Raw genomic sequence first — 21,153 nt, 5'->3', positions numbered from 1 at the left:
TTTATATTTCATATGGCAATTTTTTATATTTTCTTTACTTATTTCGTGCAGTATATTATTAATATATATGAAAAAATGTGTAATAAATTTTACACCATAGTTATTATTTAAATATTTATTCTAGGTAAAAGTTTAGGTGAAATTATATTTATGTTTAATAATTATGTATTAATATATTAAATCAGCTGCGATTTGACATGTCGAGTAAAATGACAAGTGTCAACTAGTTGCAGGCAGCAGTAAATAATATGAAAAACTGAAAACAATAAATCTATCTAGTTAAATAAAAAGCGGTCTAATGGAATTTATAGAGCTTATACTTATTAACAAATTAGATGGAGTGATATTGAAATACCCTCATCATGATAACGTTGACGGAACAGTCTGCATAACTGGACATCATCTTATTTTGAGTTCCAGAAAAGAAGGCGTTCGCGAGCTATGGGTATGCTTACAACATATTACTTACGATTTATGTTATAAAATTGTCTATTATTGAAAATCATTAATACAAATATTATTTACTGAAACAGTTATAATTCATTTTTAAGATTATTTTATGTCTTTTTTAATATGTAATTATGAAAAGCATATAATTTTATACCTCAATTCTATAAGAGCATGTATTAATTAATATTGCACTTAAAACATTTTTCTATCTGCTATGCAGTCTATAAAATGTATTTTATCATTATCATTAGTGTGAATCACTTGATGAAGAAGTATGTTTAATTGTAATGGGATTATTTTATTAAATAAAAAGTTATTAACTTTATTGTACATGAAACCAATTAAATTATATCATCAGAGATACAATTAAAAGACTACTATGATCTTTATATTCATAGACAATTGAAAATATGAAATACCATTTTCAGCTTTTACACAAGAACATAGACAGCATAGAAAAAAAAGAAAACAAGTTGAGCGGTGGTATAGTTCAAGGAGGATCCCTCTTCTTGAAATGCAAGGACCTCAGAATATTTCAATTGGACATCAGCAATACCACAGAGCTGAACCTCGTCACTCAGACCCTGGAGAATCTATCCAGCATACAGGATCCAACACTTTTCTATCCATTCTTCTATAGACATATGCATCCCATTATGGAAAATGGATATACACTGTACAGGTAATGTTATAAATTATTTTAATACTGAATATTATGTTTGTAGGAATAACTATGAAGAGTAGAATAAAAATATCAATTTTTAACAATGCATGCTTAGAGAAGGAAACTGTTTTATGAACAAAACTTTTGTTATAAAATTAAATTTTATCAATAAATGTCAGGTTCAGGTGTTTAGGTTTCAAAGAACTGAAGCACTAATTTAAAGCAAGCACACACTAACCTCTTTATAAACATATATATTTTTAAATGGCTATAAAGTACGTACATTTTTTATACTTTTTTCTTTGTGAAATAGACTGCTCTCTGAAATCATGTTAGAGTAAAGTAAAATATAGATACTCCAAAAGCTCATCTTGTTAAATTTTAATTGAATAAAATACATTTAATTTGAATTATAACTCTTAGAAATATATTTATAAAAAATATTACGTTATTATGTTATTTTTATACTGAATGATCAAAATTTTTTATGATGATTTTGGTACCAAGAATGTGTATCTAAAAGAAAAAATGTTTTAAACATTACACAACTTTTTATAATATCATTATTTTATATATTTTTATTATAACATTTTCCATAATTCATATGCACCAAATGGAAAATGTTATTCTATTCATATTGTACATAAAACTGTGAAACTATTTTATTTTCAAAATAATAAACACCTGAAAATTGCCTTAATGGTGTCAGACAGTCTAAATAGTTGCAAGTGCACTTTTGTCCTTATGAGCTATTGTTGCCCTCATTCCTATATATTAGAGGGGTAATTAAGAATATTAATGATTCCATTTAATATATTTAAAGATTGTCCATTTCTATCTTGCTAACCTTTAAAAAAAAAGTTTCAAACCTCTTTGATTTCTATTTCTAGTGTTGAAGGTGAATTTACCAAAGTATTAGCTACAGAAGAATGGCGAATCTCTCGCGTAAACCAACATTACACAATATGCCCCGGCTATGGCAAAGGAGTGGTGGTTCCCAAGAGCATAGATGACGACACCTTAGCAGCCGCTGCTACTTTCAGACAGGGTGGAAGATTCCCTGTTCTTTCCTACAGACATAATAATGGTGTAAGAAACATTTTATATTACTTTCATATTATACATTATATTGTTTATTTTAGACTTACATGTTATTATTATGTAAAATATATTATGTAAGATATAGATATAGATATATTATGTAAAATTTACAGAAGAATAATATAAATATATTTTTCATAAAATAATATCTAATTATAATTAATCATGGTGGTTATTTGAGTTGGCAGGACCTACAAAAATATGCTTCCACAAAGCCCACCAATAAGTATTTCTTATATCGCTCAATGTAGTTCTAAATAATTTCTTGTAGTTGTGTTATTTTTATGGAGCAATTTAAACAGTAAGTATAAAATTATACAGGCCGTGTTGCTAAGAGCTGGCCAGCCACTGTACGGACCGAAGCATCGACGCAGCCGACCCGATGAAGCAATCCTGAATTCTGTTGTAAATGTAGGAATGAAGGGAGTCATCTATGATCTGCGGAGTTCTAATTCTATATCGCAGCAGCAAAATAAAGGTAAAATTTCCTTGTACATTATAACATAAGTAATATTTGTATTGAGAAAAAACGAAATACAAACAAATAATAGTAATTTTGTAAGTCTGGTTAAGAAAATATTGGTGCAACCTTAGGATGTTGGCTATAATTAAGTTTGCAATTTTATCACTGGCAATAATATATTTAAGTTCTTATTCTTACTTGCTGTTTCTCGGTAGAACCTACTTTTAGTACTAATGGTAGCTTTTTTATTTAATTCAAAACTAAAATAACGAGTCAAAAGTGCTTTTATCTAATAATGACAAATATATATCTGTAAGCAATAAGGATCGAAAGCCACTTAAAATATTTTGCAGAAGTTGGCGTTTTTTTCTGACCGTACAAATGTAGCGTCACAAGTTCTGTGAAGAGATATTTTCAAAATTGTTGAAGGATTCTATGCACAGTTTTCCTGTGACTTTAACCGACAAGTTACCTTGTAGTTAGTAACCTTGCTGACTTGAAAAAGTTTGTATATCTACAGGGGGTGGAACAGAGAGCGCTGCCAATTATTCCCAGTGGAAAATATACAACCGATCGATGGACGACGTGGACAATCAACAGCAACTGGCCGAAAGCTTTTCCAAACTAATCGAAGGTAAAATAAAAAAACTTAAAGAAATATGTGTTCTATATTTAAATGCTCTGAGCCCTTTTGAATTGTCATTTTTCAACATTCAATTAAAAAAATTGTAATTAATAAAACGTTTGTAGAAAGATATCGCATTTGCTTCACAAACCGATTATTTGTTTTATTTTTATAAATACATGTGTTACACATATATACAAACAATTATTTATGTTTTTTTTTTATGGTATAGGTTGGCGGACGAGCTAATGGTAAGTGGTCACCATCACCCACAGACAATGACGCTGTAAGAAATATTAACTATTCCTTACATCGTCAATGTGCCACCAACCTTGGGAACTAAGATGTTATGTCCCTTGTGCCTGTAGTTACACTGGCTCACTCACCCTTCAAACCGGAACACAACAATACTGAGTACTGTTATTTGGCGGCAGCATAACTGATGAGTGGGTGGTACCTACCCAAACGGGCTTGCACAAAGCCCTACCACCAAGAATGACGTCATATTTTATATTTCCGATCATGTATGACTAATATAATAATATATGAAATCCAATTTTTTTGTGTTTTTTACAAACCAATGATGCCAATAGTGTTATGCCTATAGTCAAATTACAATTAACATTATGTTAACTTATTAGGTTGACGACCTCCATGGTCGAGTGGTGTGTACACTGGTTTTCATGGGTACGCCACTCTGAGGTCCCGGGTTCGATTCCCGGTCGAGTCAATGTAGATTACCATTAGTTTTCTATGTTGTCTTGGGTCTGGGTGTTTGTGGTACCGACGTTACTTCTGATTTCCATAACACAAGTGCTTCAGCTAATTACATTGGGATCAGAGTAATGTATGTGATGTTGTCTCATATATTAAAAAAAAAAAAAACTTATGTGTTTCTTGTACAATTTTGTATTCGGTATCATGTTATAGTATGCGTGGACCGGGAAGTATCTTGTGATAAGTGGCTATCGAGGTTGGAATCGAGCGGGTGGCCGGAGTCAGTCAGGAATTCCCTGCACACCGCCTGTATCGTGGCTCAGCATATACACCAGGTGAATATATTTATTTAATTATAGTATGACACAACTTAGACGTCGCATCGGCAAAATTCGTAAAACCGACCACATCCGAATTGATTACGCTATCCCAAATTATATCAATATTTATTTTCTGATGCGAATATGATCATTACACGAACTTAATAACTTGTAATATCATATGACTTAATATATTCGTCAATCTGACGCGTCGATTTACATGCACTTGCTTTCTCTGACGCGTGAATCTATAGCGACGAATAGCGTCGAATGGCGCGATAGGGAAGCTATTTCTATTGGTTGTGTAAATCGGCAGTAATCTGTTTTATTTTCATTCAATTGCATTTTCCGATGCCACATCTAATTTGTGTCTTATTATACTAGCTGGGTTCCGTTTATTACTCAGAAATTAAAGTGGATATAAATTCTATGACGTCATTGATTTTTTTGCCAGATTTCTTTTGCCAATTCTGTAACAATGTTTGAAACACAAAGTAAGCTCATACTATTGGTTATACAGTATCAAATAGCTTCTGATCGATTTCGGCAACAGAGTCCATTAAAATAAATTTAAAAAAAAAAGAGTCGGGATGGCCGAGTTGTTAGAACGCGTGCATCTTAACCGATGATTGCGGGTTCAAACCCAGGCAAGCACCGCTGATTCATGTGCTTAATTTGTCTTTATAATTCATTTCGTGCTCGGCGGTGAAGGAAAACATCGTGAGGAAACCTGCATGTGACAAATTTCATAGAAGTTCTGCCACAAGTGTATTCCACCAACCCGCATTGGAACAGCTTGGTGGAATATGTTCCAAACCTTCTCCTCAAAGGTAGAGGAGGCCTTTAGCCCAGCAGTGGGAATTTACAGGCTGTTGTTGTTTGTTGTTGTCCATTAATACTAGCCACCTGTGTAGCACATCATTATTATATTGTATGTGCCCAAATACCCAACGAAAGGATGGATGGATTGTGTGAAAGATGATGTAGCTGGTATGAATGTTACTTGAGATGACGTCAGATAGGGAGGTATGGAAGAAGACATGCTGCGCCTACCCCGAGTAAATTGGGATAAGGGCGGGAGAAGGATGATGTGCCCAAATACGACGACCTCCGTGGTCGAGTGGTGTATACACCGGTTTTCATGGGTACGCCACTCTGAGGTCCCGGGTTCGATTCCCGGCCGAGTCGATGTAGATTACCATTAGTTTTCTATGTTGTCCTGGGTCTGGGTGTTTGTTTTACCGTCGTTACTTCTGATTTCCATAACACAAGTGCTTCAGCTACTTACATTGAGATCAGAGTAATGTATGTGATGTCGTCTCATATTTATATTTAAATACAAGTACGCTTTTTGTGCGTTAGCTCGTATAAGTTTTTTTTTTTGTTTTAAAATTTTATATGATTTATTATATTACATTAATTACAAAATTTTATCTCAGTCAGCTCACTACTAACTTCAAATTTATCAAAATTTTTTGTTACCCTATACATATTTATTTTCTTCTAAACTTTGTAAGTATAAAATAAGTAGTTTACACTTTGTGTTGGCAGCATTTGTATGTAAGTAGGTGCAGACTGAGAAGCAGCTTTAAGCTGAGTCTACGACCTTTTTACCGGCATAGATTAATGTGTTTTTTTTTTCTTCTGTGTTATTATTATTTAGTAGTAAGAAATTTGTTAACATCCTCTATGCTTGGCGAATAAACTTCTTTATTATTATCATTATAATTTATAATTCCATAGGAAGGTAAAATTGTCATGACCGGAAAGGATTAAGTGATCAACGACTTTACATGCTACGGCACAGAGAACAAACACTCCTAATGTAAAGATCTCAAGCTGTTTCAGTTCTTGCATGGAAAAAATTAAATAGCTTCTAAAGATTCGATTACAATGTTAATTCTGTGAATTCTCTGTTTCTGCGACCTTATAAGGTTGTAATGTTCAACTTATACGGTCGTTAGCCTACCAAGGAGGTCATAATACTATTTGGTATGGGTTCATAGAATTAACCCAGTTCCTCTGTTTCTGCGATCTTATAAGGTTGTAATGTCCAACTTATACGGTCGTTAGCCTATCAAGGAGGTCATAATACTATTTGGTATGGGTTCATAGAATTAACCAGTTCCTATGTTTCTGAGATCTTATTAGGTTGTAATGTCCAACTTATACGGTCGTTAGCCTATCAAGGAGGTCATAATACTATTTGGTTGTGGCTAATTTACACTATTTCGTTTAGAAAGCGGAACCCGTTTTGATACACGGGACGCGCGGGGAGGACGCGACTCTGCTCGTGTGCTCGCTCGTGCAGATCATACTCAACCCCGACTGCCGGACGATACGAGGGTACTGACTTTATTCATGTTCCACATTTGAATTATTGATGTAGTTCTTTTTTTTTCAGTAAATATAAAGTTGCCAGTAATTTTATTTATATCTAGCAGAAGTTAATTTTATTTAAATGTATTCGCTTATGATATGACGACCTCCGTGGTCTAGTGGTGTGTACACCAGTTTTCATGGGTACGATACTCCGAGATCCCGGGTTCGATTCCCGGCCGAGTCGATGTAGAAAATTAATTAGTCTTCTATGTTGTCTTGGGTCTGGGTGTTTGTGGTACCGTCGTTACTTCTGATTTTCCATAACACAAGTGCTTTAGCTACATACATTGGGATCAGTGTAATGTATGTAATGTAAGCATATAGCTGGAAAGTACAGATAATAGTCACAAAATTAAAATACAATTGTCTTTAGTTTCCAAGCGCTGATAGAACGCGAATGGCTCCAAGCCGGCCACCCGTTCGGGACTCGCCTCCGCTCCGGGCCGTACTCGTCCGCGCAGCCTCGTGCAGCCCCGACCTTCCCGCTGTTCCTGGACTGCGTGAGGCAGTTCCTGGAACAGTTTCCATGCAGCTTCGAGTATAGGCAGTGTTTCTTGATCACGCTCTTCGAACACGCTTATGCTAGTCAGTTTGGTGAGTTATATACCTCATTATCTTTACTAAGCGATCTGCTTTAAACTGTTTGTATTTCGATGATTGTATTTAAATTGAAATAGATGAGAAGGCAAGCAGGCAAGACTAAAGAATAACTTTTTACTTTAAATGTATATAACCCTAGTAGTCCGGTAAAATTCAGAAATGTTCGTAAGATGAAAATATATTAAAAAGTAAAAAACTAAAGTAACAGCCTTTAAATTACCCGCTGCTGGGCTAAGGCCTCCTCTTCCATTAAGGAGGGTTTGGAACATATTCCACCACGCTATTCCAATGCGGGTTGGTGGATGTTTTCCTTCACCGCCAAGCACGAGTAAAATTATAAACACAAATTAAGCACATATATAGTGGTGCTTGCCTGGGTTTGAACCCGCAATCGTCGATTAAGATGCACGCATTCTAACCGCTGGGCCATCTCAGCTCGAAAATATATTATGGATTACCATTTAGAACACCTTAATAATAAAGCTATGAAATTTCCTCATCGATCCCATTTGTGTAAAATATGATATATGTTTTTTTTTGGATTATTGAAACTAAAAGCTCAGAAAATTTGACAATCAGATTTTCTCAGAAATTGTTACTCACTAAAAGTGCTAGGATAATTTCGATGTTATTTAAAACTTAAAAGTCAATGTCTTGCAAGAAAGGCAAACAAGCTCGTTATTTGAAAATTCGTAACATATGCTTGTAAATCTGATTTCAATGTTGTTTATTATCTGTGGTACATTACAAACTCTCATCTGGTTGCATAAACGTTTTGCAGGTACCTTCATCTGTGATAGTGATCAAGAACGCGAGTCTCGCGGCGTGTACGATCAGACAACGAGTATATGGTCATGGATCAACCAGCCCGACGAGCTGACCAACTACATCAATCCACTTTACGACCCCACGCCGAACGTGGTCTGGCCGTCAGTCGCGCCCATGAGCTTTGTTATTTGGGAAGGTACGTTGAAATATGGAGTCGAGATGGCCCAGTGGTTAGAACGCGTGCATCTTAACCGATGATTGCGGATTCAAACCCAGGCAAGCACCGCTGATTCATGTGCTTAATTTGTCTTTATAATTCACCTCGTGCTCTGCGGTGAAGGAAAACATCGTGAGGAAACCTGCATGTGACAAATTTCATAGAAATTCTGCCACAAGTGTATTCCACGAACCCGCATTGGAACAGCGTGGAGGAATATGTTCCAAACCTTCTCCTCAAAGGGACAGGAGGCCTTTAGCCCAGCAGTGGGAATTTACAGGCTGCTGTTGTTGTTGAAATATGAAGTCTGAGGAAATATTATAATAGGCTATTTGACTGGTTTTTAAAATCCATTTTATATTATTGAGTAGAGGTTAAGGAACCCAGTAAAAGTTGTTTATTTTTATTTCTAGTACGTATTTTCGGAAAAATATCATATTAAGAATTCCACATTTAAATAACGCGCGAAAACGCCACTTGAACAATATGGCACTGCAATGATGTCGGTGACGTCACTTTGCTGTATTTTAATCTGTGGTACATATAGTAGAAAAGCACGGTTTACAAGAAAGTGACTTCATCATAAGCCCGGCCAATCAGGAGCGTTTTGTGTCACGTGACAAACGTTTGAAATAGTGAATTTTTATTTAATGACTTTTGAATAAATTAACTATTATTTTCAAGTTTCGATAGTAAATAACCATTTTTAAACTCATTATATACAGTGATTACAGTAATTCACAATTTATTTTTTGCATTGTCAAATAGCCTATTATCTAAATATAGTTGTCCTTTGTTGACACATGTTAAAACAATTTAAAGTAATGAGTTTGCACAAGTTTTATTTATCGAGCAATGCGTGTAAGCTTCGAGAGAAAACATTTTGCTTTCTAAATGTTTGCGAATCAACAGTTTGTGTAAATATCGGTCTTTCGAACACTGCACTGAACTTAGTCAACAACGCGACTTCTGCTCACTTGAGCTTTAGTACGAACTTCATGTTATCAAATGCTATTCTATTCGAAATATAAATTAAAGTAACAGCCCATACATTTCCCACTGCTGCGATAAGATCTCCTCTTCCATTAAGGAGAGGGTTTGGAACATTTCCACCACGCGGTTCCAATGCGGGTTGGTGGAATGCACATGTGGCAGAATTTCAATGAAATTAGACACATGCAGGTTTCCTCACGATGTTTTCCTTCACCGCTGAGCACGAGATGAATTATAAAGACAAATTAAGCCTGAAACTCAGCAAGTATTAACTCGACGTTTTTTATCGTCTATATTTTATCTTGTATTGAATAATACGCCTTCTGTAGCAATGTATTGTTTTATAATTGATTTGAATTTATGAAACGGCACGTTTAAAAAAGGTTCTGGATTCAAACTCTGGGTCAGCCCCGGTTTTTCATTTTAAATGTGGCACAAAAATTGACCGAAAATATATATTATATATGTTTATGACGACCTCCGTGGTCGAGTGGTGTGTACACCGGTTTTCATGGGTACGCCACTCCGATGTCCCGGGTTCGATTCCCGGCCGAGTCAATGTAGATTGTCATTAGTTTTCTATGTTGTCTTGGGTCTGGGTGTTGTTACCGTCGTTACTTCTAATTTCCATAACACAAGTGCTTTAGTTACTTACATTGGGATCAGAGTAATGTATGTGATGTTGTCTCATATTTATTTATTTATATTATAGGTTTTGTCACATTTTCAACACATTTTTACAGAACTGTACCTCCGTTGGTTGGTAGTCGAGTAATGTATGTGATGTCTCATATTCATTTTCAACCAACACATTCTTACAGAGCTGTACCTCCGTTGGTTGGTAGTCGAGTAATGTATGTGATGTCTCATATTCATTTTCAACCAACACATTCTTACAGAGCTCTACCTCCGTTGGTTGGTAGTCGAGTAATGTATGTGATGCCTCATATTCATTTTCAACCAACACATTTTTACAGAGCTCTACCTCCGTTGGTTGGTAGTCGAGTAATGTATGTGATGTCTCATATTCATTTTCAACACATTCTTACAGAGCTCTACCTCCGTTGGTTGGTAGTCGAGTAATGTATGTGATGTCTCATATTCATTTTCAACCAACACATTTTTACAGAACTGTACCTCCGTTGGTTGGTAGTCGAGTAATGTATGTGATGTCTCATATTCATTTTCAACACAATTTCACAGAACTGTACCTCCGTTGGTTGTTAGTCGAGTAATGTATGTGATGTCTCATATTCATTTTCAACCAACACATTCTTACAGAGCTGTACCTCCGTTGGTTGGTAGTCGAGTAATGTATGTGATGTCTCATATTCATTTTCAACCAACACATTCTTACAGAGCTCTACCTCCGTTGGTTGGTAGTCGAGTAATGTATGTGATGTCTCATATTCATTTTCAACACATTCTTACAGAACTGTACCTCCGTTGGTTGGTAGTCGAGTAATGTATGTGATGTCTCATATTCATTTTCAACACATTCTTACAGAGCTCTACCTCCGTTGGTTGGTAGTCGAGTAATGTATGTGATGTCTCATATTCATTTTCAACCAACACATTTTTACAGAACTGTACCTCCGTTGGTTGGTAGTCGAGTAATGTATGTGATGTCTCATATTCATTTTCAACACATTCTTACAGAGCTCTACCTCCGTTGGTTGGTAGTCGAGTAATGTATGTGATGTCTCATATTCATTTTCAACACATTTTTACAGAGCTCTACCTCCGTTGGTTGGTAGTCGAGTAATGTATGTGATGTCTCATATTCATTTTCAACCAACACATTCTTACAGAGCTCTACCTCCGTTGGTTGGTAGTCGAGTAATGTATGTGATGTCTCATATTCATTTTCAACCAACACATTTTTACAGAGCTCTACCTCCGTTGGTTGGTAGTCGAGTAATGTATGTGATGTCTCATATTCATTTTCAATCAACACATTTTTACAGAGCTCTACCTCCGTTGGTTGGTAGTCGAGTAATGTATGTGATGTCTCATATTCATTTTCAACCAACACATTCTTACAGAGCTCTACCTCCGTTGGTTGGTAGTCGAGTAATGTATGTGATGTCTCATATTCATTTTCAACCAACACATTTTTACAGAGCTCTACCTCCGTTGGTTGGTAGTCGAGTAATGTATGTGATGTCTCATATTCATTTTCAACACATTCTTACAGAACTGTACCTCCGTTGGTTGGTAGTCGAGTAATGTATGTGATGTCTCATATTCATTTTCAACACATTCTTACAGAGCTGTACCTCCGTTGGTTGGTAGTCGAGTAATGTATGTGATGTCTCATATTCATTTTCAACCAACACATTCTTACAGAGCTGTACCTCCGTTGGTTGGTAGTCGAGTAATGTATGTGATGTCTCATATTCATTTTCAACCAACACATTTTTACAGAACTGTACCTCCGTTGGTTGGTAGTCGAGTAATGTATGTGATGTCTCATATTCATTTTCAACACATTCTTACAGAACTGTACCTCCGTTGGTTGGTAGTCGAGTAATGTATGTGATGTCTCATATTCATTTTCAACACATTCTTACAGAACTGTACCTCCGTTAGTTAATAGTCGAGTAATGTATGTGATGTCTCATATTCATTTTCAACCAACACATTCTTACAGAGCTGTACCTCCGTTGGTTGGTAGTCGAGTAATGTATGTGATGTCTCATATTCATTTTCAACCAACACATTTTTACAGAACTGTACCTCCGTTGGTTGGTAGTCGAGTAATGTATGTGATGTCTCATATTCATTTTCAACACATTCTTACAGAACTGTACCTCCGTTGGTTGGTAGTCGAGTAATGTATGTGATGTCTCATATTCATTTTCAACACATTCTTACAGAACTGTACCTCCGTTGGTTGGTAATCGAGTAATGTATGTGATGTCTCATATTCATTTTCAACACATTCTTACAGAGCTCTACCTCCGTTGGTTGGTAGTCGAGTAATGTATGTGATGTCTCATATTCATTTTCAACACATTCTTACAGAACTGTACCTCCGTTGGTTGGTAGTCGAGTAATGTATGTGATGTCTCATATTCATTTTCAACCAACACATTTTTACAGAACTGTACCTCCGTTGGTTGGTAGTCGAGTAATGTATGTGATGTCTCATATTCATTTTCAACACATTCTTACAGAGCTGTACCTCCGTTGGTTGGTAGTCGAGTAATGTATGTGATGTCTCATATTCATTTTCAACCAACACATTCTTACAGAGCTCTACCTCCGTTGGTTGGTAGTCGAGTAATGTATGTGATGTCTCATATTCATTTTCAACACATTCTTACAGAACTGTACCTCCGTTGGTTGGTAGTCGAGTAATGTATGTGATGTCTCATATTCATTTTCAACACATTCTTACAGAGCTCTACCTCCGTTGGTTGGTAGTCGAGTAATGTATGTGATGTCTCATATTCATTTTCAACCAACACATTCTTACAGAGCTGTACCTCCGTTGGTTGGTAGTCGAGTAATGTATGTGATGTCTCATATTCATTTTCAACCAACACATTTTTACAGAACTGTACCTCCGTTGGTTGGTAGTCGAGTAATGTATGTGATGTCTCATATTCATTTTCAACACATTCTTACAGAACTGTACCTCCGTTGGTTGGTAGTCGAGTAATGTATGTGATGTCTCATATTCATTTTCAACACATTCTTACAGAACTGTACCTCCGTTAGTTAATAGTCGAGTAATGTATGTGATGCCTCATATTCATTTTCAACCAACACATTTTTACAGAGCTTTACCTCCGTTGGTTGGTAGTCGAGTAATGTATGTGATGTCTCATATTCATTTTCAACCAACACATTCTTACAGAGCTCTACCTCCGTTGGTTGGTAGTCGAGTAATGTATGTGATGCCTCATATTCATTTTCAACCAACACATTTTTACAGAGCTCTACCTCCGTTGGTTGGTAGTCGAGTAATGTATGTGATGTCTCATATTCATTTTCAACCAACACATTCTTACAGAGCTCTACCTCCGTTGGTTGGTAGTCGAGTAATGTATGTGATGTCTCATATTCATTTTCAACCAACACATTTTTACAGAGCTCTACCTCCGTTGGTTGGTAGTCGAGTAATGTATGTGATGTCTCATATTCATTTTCAACCAACACATTCTTACAGAGCTCTACCTCCGTTGGTTGGTAGTCGAGTAATGTATGTGATGTCTCATATTCATTTTCAACCAACACCTTCTTACAAAGCTCTACCTCCGTTGGTTGGTAGTCGAGTAATGTATGTGATGTCTCATATTCATTTTCAACCAACACATTCTTACAGAGCTCTACCTCCGTTGGTTGGTGGTCCAGCGCACCGAAGACAGAGAGGACCAGTACAAGACCATTCGCACGCGCGAGCAGCACCTCCGCGCGCAGGCGCTGCAGCTGCGTCGCGAGCTGATGGACCTCGCGCACCAGTACTACGGCGACACGTGAGCTGTCACATCTAGTCGACTTGTAAGTCTATACGAATTTAGTTCATAAGAATTACTGTAGTATACAGTGCTCTTGGACAAAATTCATTTCGTGATCGATGAAATTATGTCTGTTATCGTCATTTGTTTTAAACCGCGATTTCATTTTCATTTAATTTCTATAGAGAAGAGCACATAAGCTATAAATTTTTGTGCTAATTGTCAAACCGATCTTGTAACAAAATACCAGAGATATACTGAAAGTATTAAAGAAAATAATCAAGTATTCAATAATCAATTAATCAAGTGCCTAATCATTCTTTGAAGATGGTATATACTACCGCTAAAATATGCAATTTTTTTTTTCAATCAAACAAACAAGAGGCATCGTAAATATGTATAAAGAATATTTTTTGCAGAGACATCAAAATACAAGAGTCGACACATTTTTTTCAGATTAATTCATAACTAATTGAAATATTAAAAAAAAATACGAAAGAACACACAATTATGAATCTATGTCTACTATGCAGATGACACATTACATGGCAGACAATTTTACATGTTTCACAAGTGTGTGGCACACGTGAACTATTTCAAACAACTCCATTCAATTCATCTCTCATCACCATTTAAAATCAATGTCAATTCCAAGTCAAAAATTAGAATAGTCTATACAAACTAATCCTTCATTCGAAATGATATTTTGTCTAAGATACATTAATTCAATATATCTGTATTAAATGTCGAGTTATTATAATTTATCTTTAGTATTGATTATGTATTCAAGGCCTATATAATTCAGTATAGATTATTTTAGAATTAACAATATGTGTCATAAAATATATATGTCGATAGCTTATCTAAAAATAAAATATTAAGTTAAAAAATGCCTTCTAAAAACAAGCATTTTAGTTTAGTACTTGTAGTAAAACGAATAATATTTACTTATGTAGATTGTTTTGTTACCAGTACCAAAAATGTGTGCAACATTTTAGCTTTCAACTGTACTATATGCAAGACTTAACACAAATACTAACTACTAAAGGTGGAACAATGCTACAAGTAAAATCTTGTAAGACTATGTGTAACTCTTTAGAATTAATAGGCTATTTGACTGGTTTTTGAAAGCCATTTTATATTATTTAGTAGAAGTTAAGGAACTCAGTAAAAGTTGTGTTTTTTATTTCTAGTACATATTTGCCGAAAAATATCATATTAAAAATTCCATATTTAAATAACGCGCAAAAACGCTACTTAGACAATATGGCGCTGCAATGGGGTCGGTGACGTCACTTTGCTGTATTTTAATCTGTGGTACATATAGTAGAAAAGCAAGGTTTACAAGAAAGTGACTAAATCATAAGCCCGGCCACTCAGGAGCGTTTTGTGTCACGTGACAAACGTTTGAAAAAAAGGATTTTTATTTATTGATTTTTGGATAAATTAAGTATGATTTTCAAGTTTCGTGAGTAAATAACCATTTTTAAACTCATAATATACAATGATTACAATAATTCACAATTTATTTTTCGCATTGTTAAATAGCCTATTCTTATTAATTATGTACTATCTGTGGGAATTATTAAAATCAAGACTTAATGATACGCGATTAAAAAAGGCGTAACAATCTATACTTAAAGAATTTAACTGCCAATATGTAAATAATTAAAATATTTATCATCGTCTAGAAATTTTCTATCATTGTTTATATAATTAAGTAACTTTTTTTATATAATAATCATTTATTTCATTATAATCTTAAGCTTTATACATTTTTATAGTATTTTATGTTTTATATATAATATCATTTAAATGACGCTAGTAATATATCTTGGTTTATAATTTGTTCGGTCAGAATATTCTGGTATAAAGCTCACTCATGGGTGATAAAGTCACTTATAATTATAGTTCAGAGGCTCTCAATAAGCGATCCACGAAATAATATTTTTTTAAAGCAATTTTAATCCAATGGAATGCTAATAAAAGCTTAAGTATAGTACCACTTAAAAATAGTTTCATAATATATGTTCACAAAATACAATTTTTAATGGACTAGAGTTTATAGTTAAACGATGTTTTGATGAAGTCCTTTTACGTAAATAGTACTTGACAAATAGAGTTGTTTATTCTGCACTTGAAGTGAAATCGATACAGTTTTGAACGTTATTGTAAATATTTGATTATCTATTAACATTTTTCGAAATAATCCATGAAAAAAAAAGATCTTATTTGTGAAGTTTGAGAACTACTGATCTAGTTCCATAGATCTAAAAACGTTTTAAAATATATAATTTTTAGCAATAGATCAGCTATTGAAAATTATAAGTCACTCCCACCCATGTGTGACCGGCGCTAGAATACTGTGACCGCTGAGGGTGAATAAATACATTGCAAATGCTACGTGTATTACTGGCCTATTGTGAGGACCGTTAGTTTAAAATACATATAGCCGGATTATAAGCTGTTCTAATAAAAAGTGCGAACACAATATACACATATGGCTTTTATTATAACAGGCCAAATTGAGTTACAATACAAAACTAAACAAATTACAAAATTCAATGTAAATATTTTTTTTTTTTTAAAACTAACGGTCTTACAATGTTATGCTGAGATATTACAATATATTAAAAAATAAAATTGATTCGATACAGGTATGTATATGTGAAGTTTATTCGACCATGGCCTAAAATGATGTTGGTCTAATAATAATATAATATAGATATAAATTTTATAAAGGTACACAGATAATGCAAGACTGCCTTAATGTATAATCGTACCAACTTGACAAAATTAACATTCGTTTAGAAATAGTTACCATAAAATCTCTAGAATTGTAATTTAGAAAAAAAATCTTATTCAGCTTATAAAGTTGCGAATTTATAACTAGACATTAATACTACTTTGTTTTTTTACTTTTTTTAAATATATGCCTTAGAGTTTTACTTATATAATTTTTAAATCACTAACTGCCATAAGCATATATCGATACGATTTGGAAGCTATAAGAAAGAGCATATTTATTTCTTAAAGGCCGGCAATGTATATGCAAGCCTTCCGGTGTTTCAGATCTCCATGGACAGTAGTAGTCACTTCCCATTAGCCTCCTGACAATTTTCCATAAAAGAAAATTTTACTAAGAAAACTAAAAAAATATAAATACATATTATTTCTTTTATTCTGTAGTTCCTCTAAGATAAGTACTTAAAGTAAATAATAACTACAGATCATTTTATTTAGTATTGTTTTGTTTGTATGTAAATAGTTTAAAGATTTTTTATTAGAACATATTTAAAATGCATAATTTATTAAGGTCAATTTGTTTAATAGTAAATAAAAAAAAAATATTCGAAGTTTTAATTTGTTAAAAAAGCGAGCCCGTGAATGCTTTTTTAAGTATGTTTATCACATTCTTTGCTGAAATTGAACTTTTCCAATATTATTTTATATAGCAAAGATCCCACTAAACATATATATGTAGTTCATAATTCCTTAATTCATATGTTAATAGTTAATAATATTATACAACATTCTTAAATTGATTGATAATGTATTAGTACGGTTTAGGGATTTTGCGCTTTTAAGCTTACTTTTAAAAAACATATTCACATGAACACACACACATCGAAATATTTTCATTTATTTTCTACATTTTCTACATCAACCTCATATTGTTATAATAATCATGTAATGTCTAATTTGTGTTATTTATTTAACAATTAATGTCTTTCAAAAAAACATGATTGCAATTGAATAGATTATATAGAATAGGTAATTTACGTTCGCAGGGAAACAAGCAAACACGTGGATTTGTTAAACGCTTCTTATATACATATATTTATTAAGCTGTCTGTAATTATTTCAATTTCGTTAATTTTTATTTTAAATGTTTCTTTATAATTTAAATAAATCCTTAATTTGTATATCTGCTTAAAAGTTCCTATGAACAGGGCTATAAGGCTCACTTTAAACATTCCGATTTGTAATACATAAATGTTTTACCGAATAAATAGTCTCATCCCTTAAAAATTTTAGCTTTATGTGTGTAATAAGTATTAAGTTACTAGCATAATATAAGTATAGAATATATTTTTCAATTATCATTTATTATATCTGTAATATTTTTCCTTGTAACACCAAAATATCTTGTGTGTGCTCGCATTCTTCGACACAATAGTGGGATGACAAAAAGAAAAGTTCGTACATTTTAACTGATAATAATAAAAAGATTGTATAATATATCTGGATATATATAGTATCATTATACTTAAATAACTTACTAGATATTTAGATGTGCAATTCAGAGACAAAAATGCCCTAAGTACCTTAATACCTAAATAATATCTGCTAAACGTATAGTGTTGTGTCCTTCTTTCTAAATCCGCTAGTGCAGCACATAGCCTAAGTTTGCCTTGTGACTTGTCCTCTAAAAACAGTTCCAAAGGCGAATGCCACAACCCACCAGCTACGTCACGTAAATGATGAGCGCACTGGCCATACGTTATAAATATACGATATAACAATTATTCATTATAATTTTATAATCTGTGGTAATGGTAAAATATTTTCAAAGTCATTTCACTAAAAATATTTATTAAAAAAAAATAGTGTACATATGTATATGTGTCTTAGATTATTTATTTATTTATCTAGATAGAGTGTCCAACTACAAAAGAATTACAATGAGCCACTTTTATTATCTTAGTGTGTGTGACAACTACACTTTATATTCTCCAATCGTCTTTCTACTTTATTAGTGTGAGTGTACTTCGAATAAATTTATAATAATAGTGGCCAAAAGTTACTATTTTTCTAGACGTTCTCAGATTCGATGCTCTATCTAGATTTATTAATAAACAAATATTTTAATTTATTCCTAAGTTTTCGATAGTTTTTATTTACTTGTGAGGTATAATTATTATGTATATGTATGAAGAAAATAAAAAACGAATGTCACATTATGATAAAAAATATATAATGTAAACAGTAAACCCGCCTGTTTTTAAATTACTTGCACTGTTATAAATATTGAGTTGATGATTCTTTTATTTTATGTGTATGTATCTTTAAGAATATATATTGTCAATTTTAAATAAAGAAAATATTTGTGGTCAATTAAATTGAAAATTTGCATGTCAAACTTGGGTTTTCATTTCTTCCAAAATATATATAAAAACTTTTTTTATATAAATAATAACATTGATTTTATATCCTAGTCGAGAGAATTTCGATAGATAGGCGATATTATTTAACTGTCTACTAATGTGTAATGCTGTAAAGTTTGTTTGCACGTACTATATGATTTACAAATTGTATCTATATTTTGAATCATATAGTTTTTTTATCTGGTTATATAGCTGCATACCAATTTTAACTCCAGTGTAACTACAGGTACAAGGGACATAACATCTCAGTTCCCAAGGTTGGTGGCACATTGACGATGTAAGGTAATATATCATTCTATTATCGCGTCATTGTCTATGGGTGATGGTGACCACTTTCCATCAGGTGGCCCATATGCTCGTCCGCCAACCTATACCATAAAAAAAAACTACAACGATTTTCATATTATGTGACGTTCGAAATACAATACAAAAAGGATACATAACGATGAAATAGCCAAGTGATTTAATACATAAAAGATATAAAGAACAAATATTCGTTTGAAAAGAGACTTTAAATCTATTGAGATAAGCACTAAAATAAAATTAACGCATATTTTAAATGTTTTGAAATTAAAGATTTTGAACTCATGACCACTCATATTATTGTGTTCAACATCGTTCTCGGCAAGCCAGTGTGTGCAGGGCGTAAATTCTTCTTACAAATTATTACTGTATATTAATATACATTTGCTGGTTGCCGTTCAGTCGTTTTCTGACTGTAGTAACACAAGGATTCAGTTGAGGTTCAATCGATTATCGAAGTTGGAACGGATTATACTCGGAATCGTATCAAGATAACTATAAAGTCGGAAATGCAAACACCATTGAAGTGATAAAAGCTTTCATTCGTTCAGACACATTCCGAAAAAACAATTAAGAGAGCTGTCATAAAAAAAAAAACTAGTCAGCTAGGTATAATTTTTTGAGACCCAATTATTAGTAACCATTTACTCGTTAAGTTATGATGGGCAATATGAGAGACCTATTAAATATGTATGTTTAAACTACTTCGAAAAAGAAGTGTTTTCATTCGAATTATTGATACATTGGATTTTAAACTAACATGGTTATTTTTATTATTAATATCCCGAAATTAATAACTTTATTGATACATTATTTTGATTAAGCTGAGTTTTTTTTTTGTTTTTTGATGAATAGTCAAAGTTCAAGTAGAATCTGGATATCGTAATCGTTATGTATTAGTAGAATAACCCCCTGGTTTTTAAACTAGCGGACGGTGAGCGGTTGTTCGCAGAAGACAGGTGCGTTGACCAATATGATAAATGGTCATCGTCTGTCCGTCGCCATTAACCTGTCTACTGTTGTCACTTTAGTTAAATTGTCCATTCTCATTGTACAATTTATTAATACAAACAACGCTGTTTTGTCTGTCCATAAAACATTTTTTTACAATTTTTCTATAATGGTCAGTACTCAGTAGAATCATTATATAGTTTATTGTTTAAATACACCTACTTAATAAGAAATAAAATGAAATACTCACACCATAACATACCGTTCCAAAAATGAATCGACTAAATAAAATTTAAAACTAACACTCAATTCAAATATAAATTATACCCAGTATAATCGATTAAATTATCTTATTTATTCATCTTTATCATAAGCAATTTGGTATAAATGCATGCTTGATGTCTTGATTTTTTTTTTTTAAATAATCCATAAACATTTCGATTGGCCAATATGAAAGTATCTTCCGAATGAAAATACTAAATCGATATCTAATCGATTACTAACTGAGAATAATGTGTATCTTTCTAAAGGATCATCGGTAGAAAAATATATGGTATGTTTAAGTTCATTCTGTGAATGATTTCTCGCTTTACGCAAAATAATCTTACTCCAAAAGATTGCCTACAGTGAAAAAATCTGAGAGATATACTGTTATTCTTGGAGTCCAATTGATGTTGAAAATTATACCAAGTACGTATTTACTCATTTCTGTTAATCTCAAATCACGTAAAATAGAATAATGTACTAAGTGTTAATCCATTGTGGATAGTAAAGGCTGCGCGGGCGCATGTTGCACTCGTACCCCAGCGTCTCTAGCCCAGTAATGATGTGGTTGCGGTAATTGCGCGCGCAGTCATTCACCCTGTTTGTTATGATGCTTTTACACGGCATTTTATAGATCCAGCTCGCTTTCCCACAGCAAATGAAAGCCAAGAACAGATAACGTTTTGATTGCTTTTATATTA

General features: G+C 33.4%; 1 protein-coding gene across 1 annotated transcript; it reads left to right on the top strand.

Moving 5' to 3' along the window:
• The first annotated feature begins 210 nt into the window (after window positions 1-210).
• On the top strand, window positions 211-13,919 carry LOC124541176 (myotubularin-related protein 9). Its single transcript, XM_047119041.1, has 10 exons — window positions 211-445; window positions 879-1,132; window positions 2,005-2,203; window positions 2,537-2,693; window positions 3,199-3,312; window positions 4,234-4,355; window positions 6,580-6,686; window positions 7,096-7,316; window positions 8,104-8,286; window positions 13,634-13,919. Exons 1-10 carry the CDS (start codon window positions 299-301, stop codon window positions 13,786-13,788), a joined length of 1,659 nt encoding a protein of 552 aa, XP_046974997.1. The 5' UTR covers window positions 211-298; the 3' UTR covers window positions 13,789-13,919.
• Window positions 13,920-21,153: the final 7,234 nt, after the last annotated feature.

This window comes from Vanessa cardui, chromosome 2 (genome assembly GCF_905220365.1).
Source record: "Vanessa cardui chromosome 2, ilVanCard2.1, whole genome shotgun sequence".
Lineage (NCBI taxonomy): Eukaryota > Metazoa > Arthropoda > Insecta > Lepidoptera > Nymphalidae > Vanessa > Vanessa cardui.
Note: the sequence above shows the minus strand (reverse complement) of the source record. Positions and strands in the feature narration are given on the sequence as shown.

What these genes read in the sequence shown, in the direction of transcription:
- LOC124541176 (XM_047119041.1), top strand. Translation starts at nt 299, where the DNA reads ATGGAATTTATAGAGCTTATACTTATTAACAAATTAGATGGAGTGATA. An exon ending in ATCGCAGCAGCAAAATAAAG is followed by an intron (nt 2,694 to 3,198) that starts GTAAAATTTCCT and finishes GTATATCTACAG; the next exon opens with GGGGTGGAACAGAGAGCGCT. An exon ending in GAGCTTTGTTATTTGGGAAG is followed by an intron (nt 8,287 to 13,633) that starts GTACGTTGAAAT and finishes ACATTCTTACAG; the next exon opens with AGCTCTACCTCCGTTGGTTG.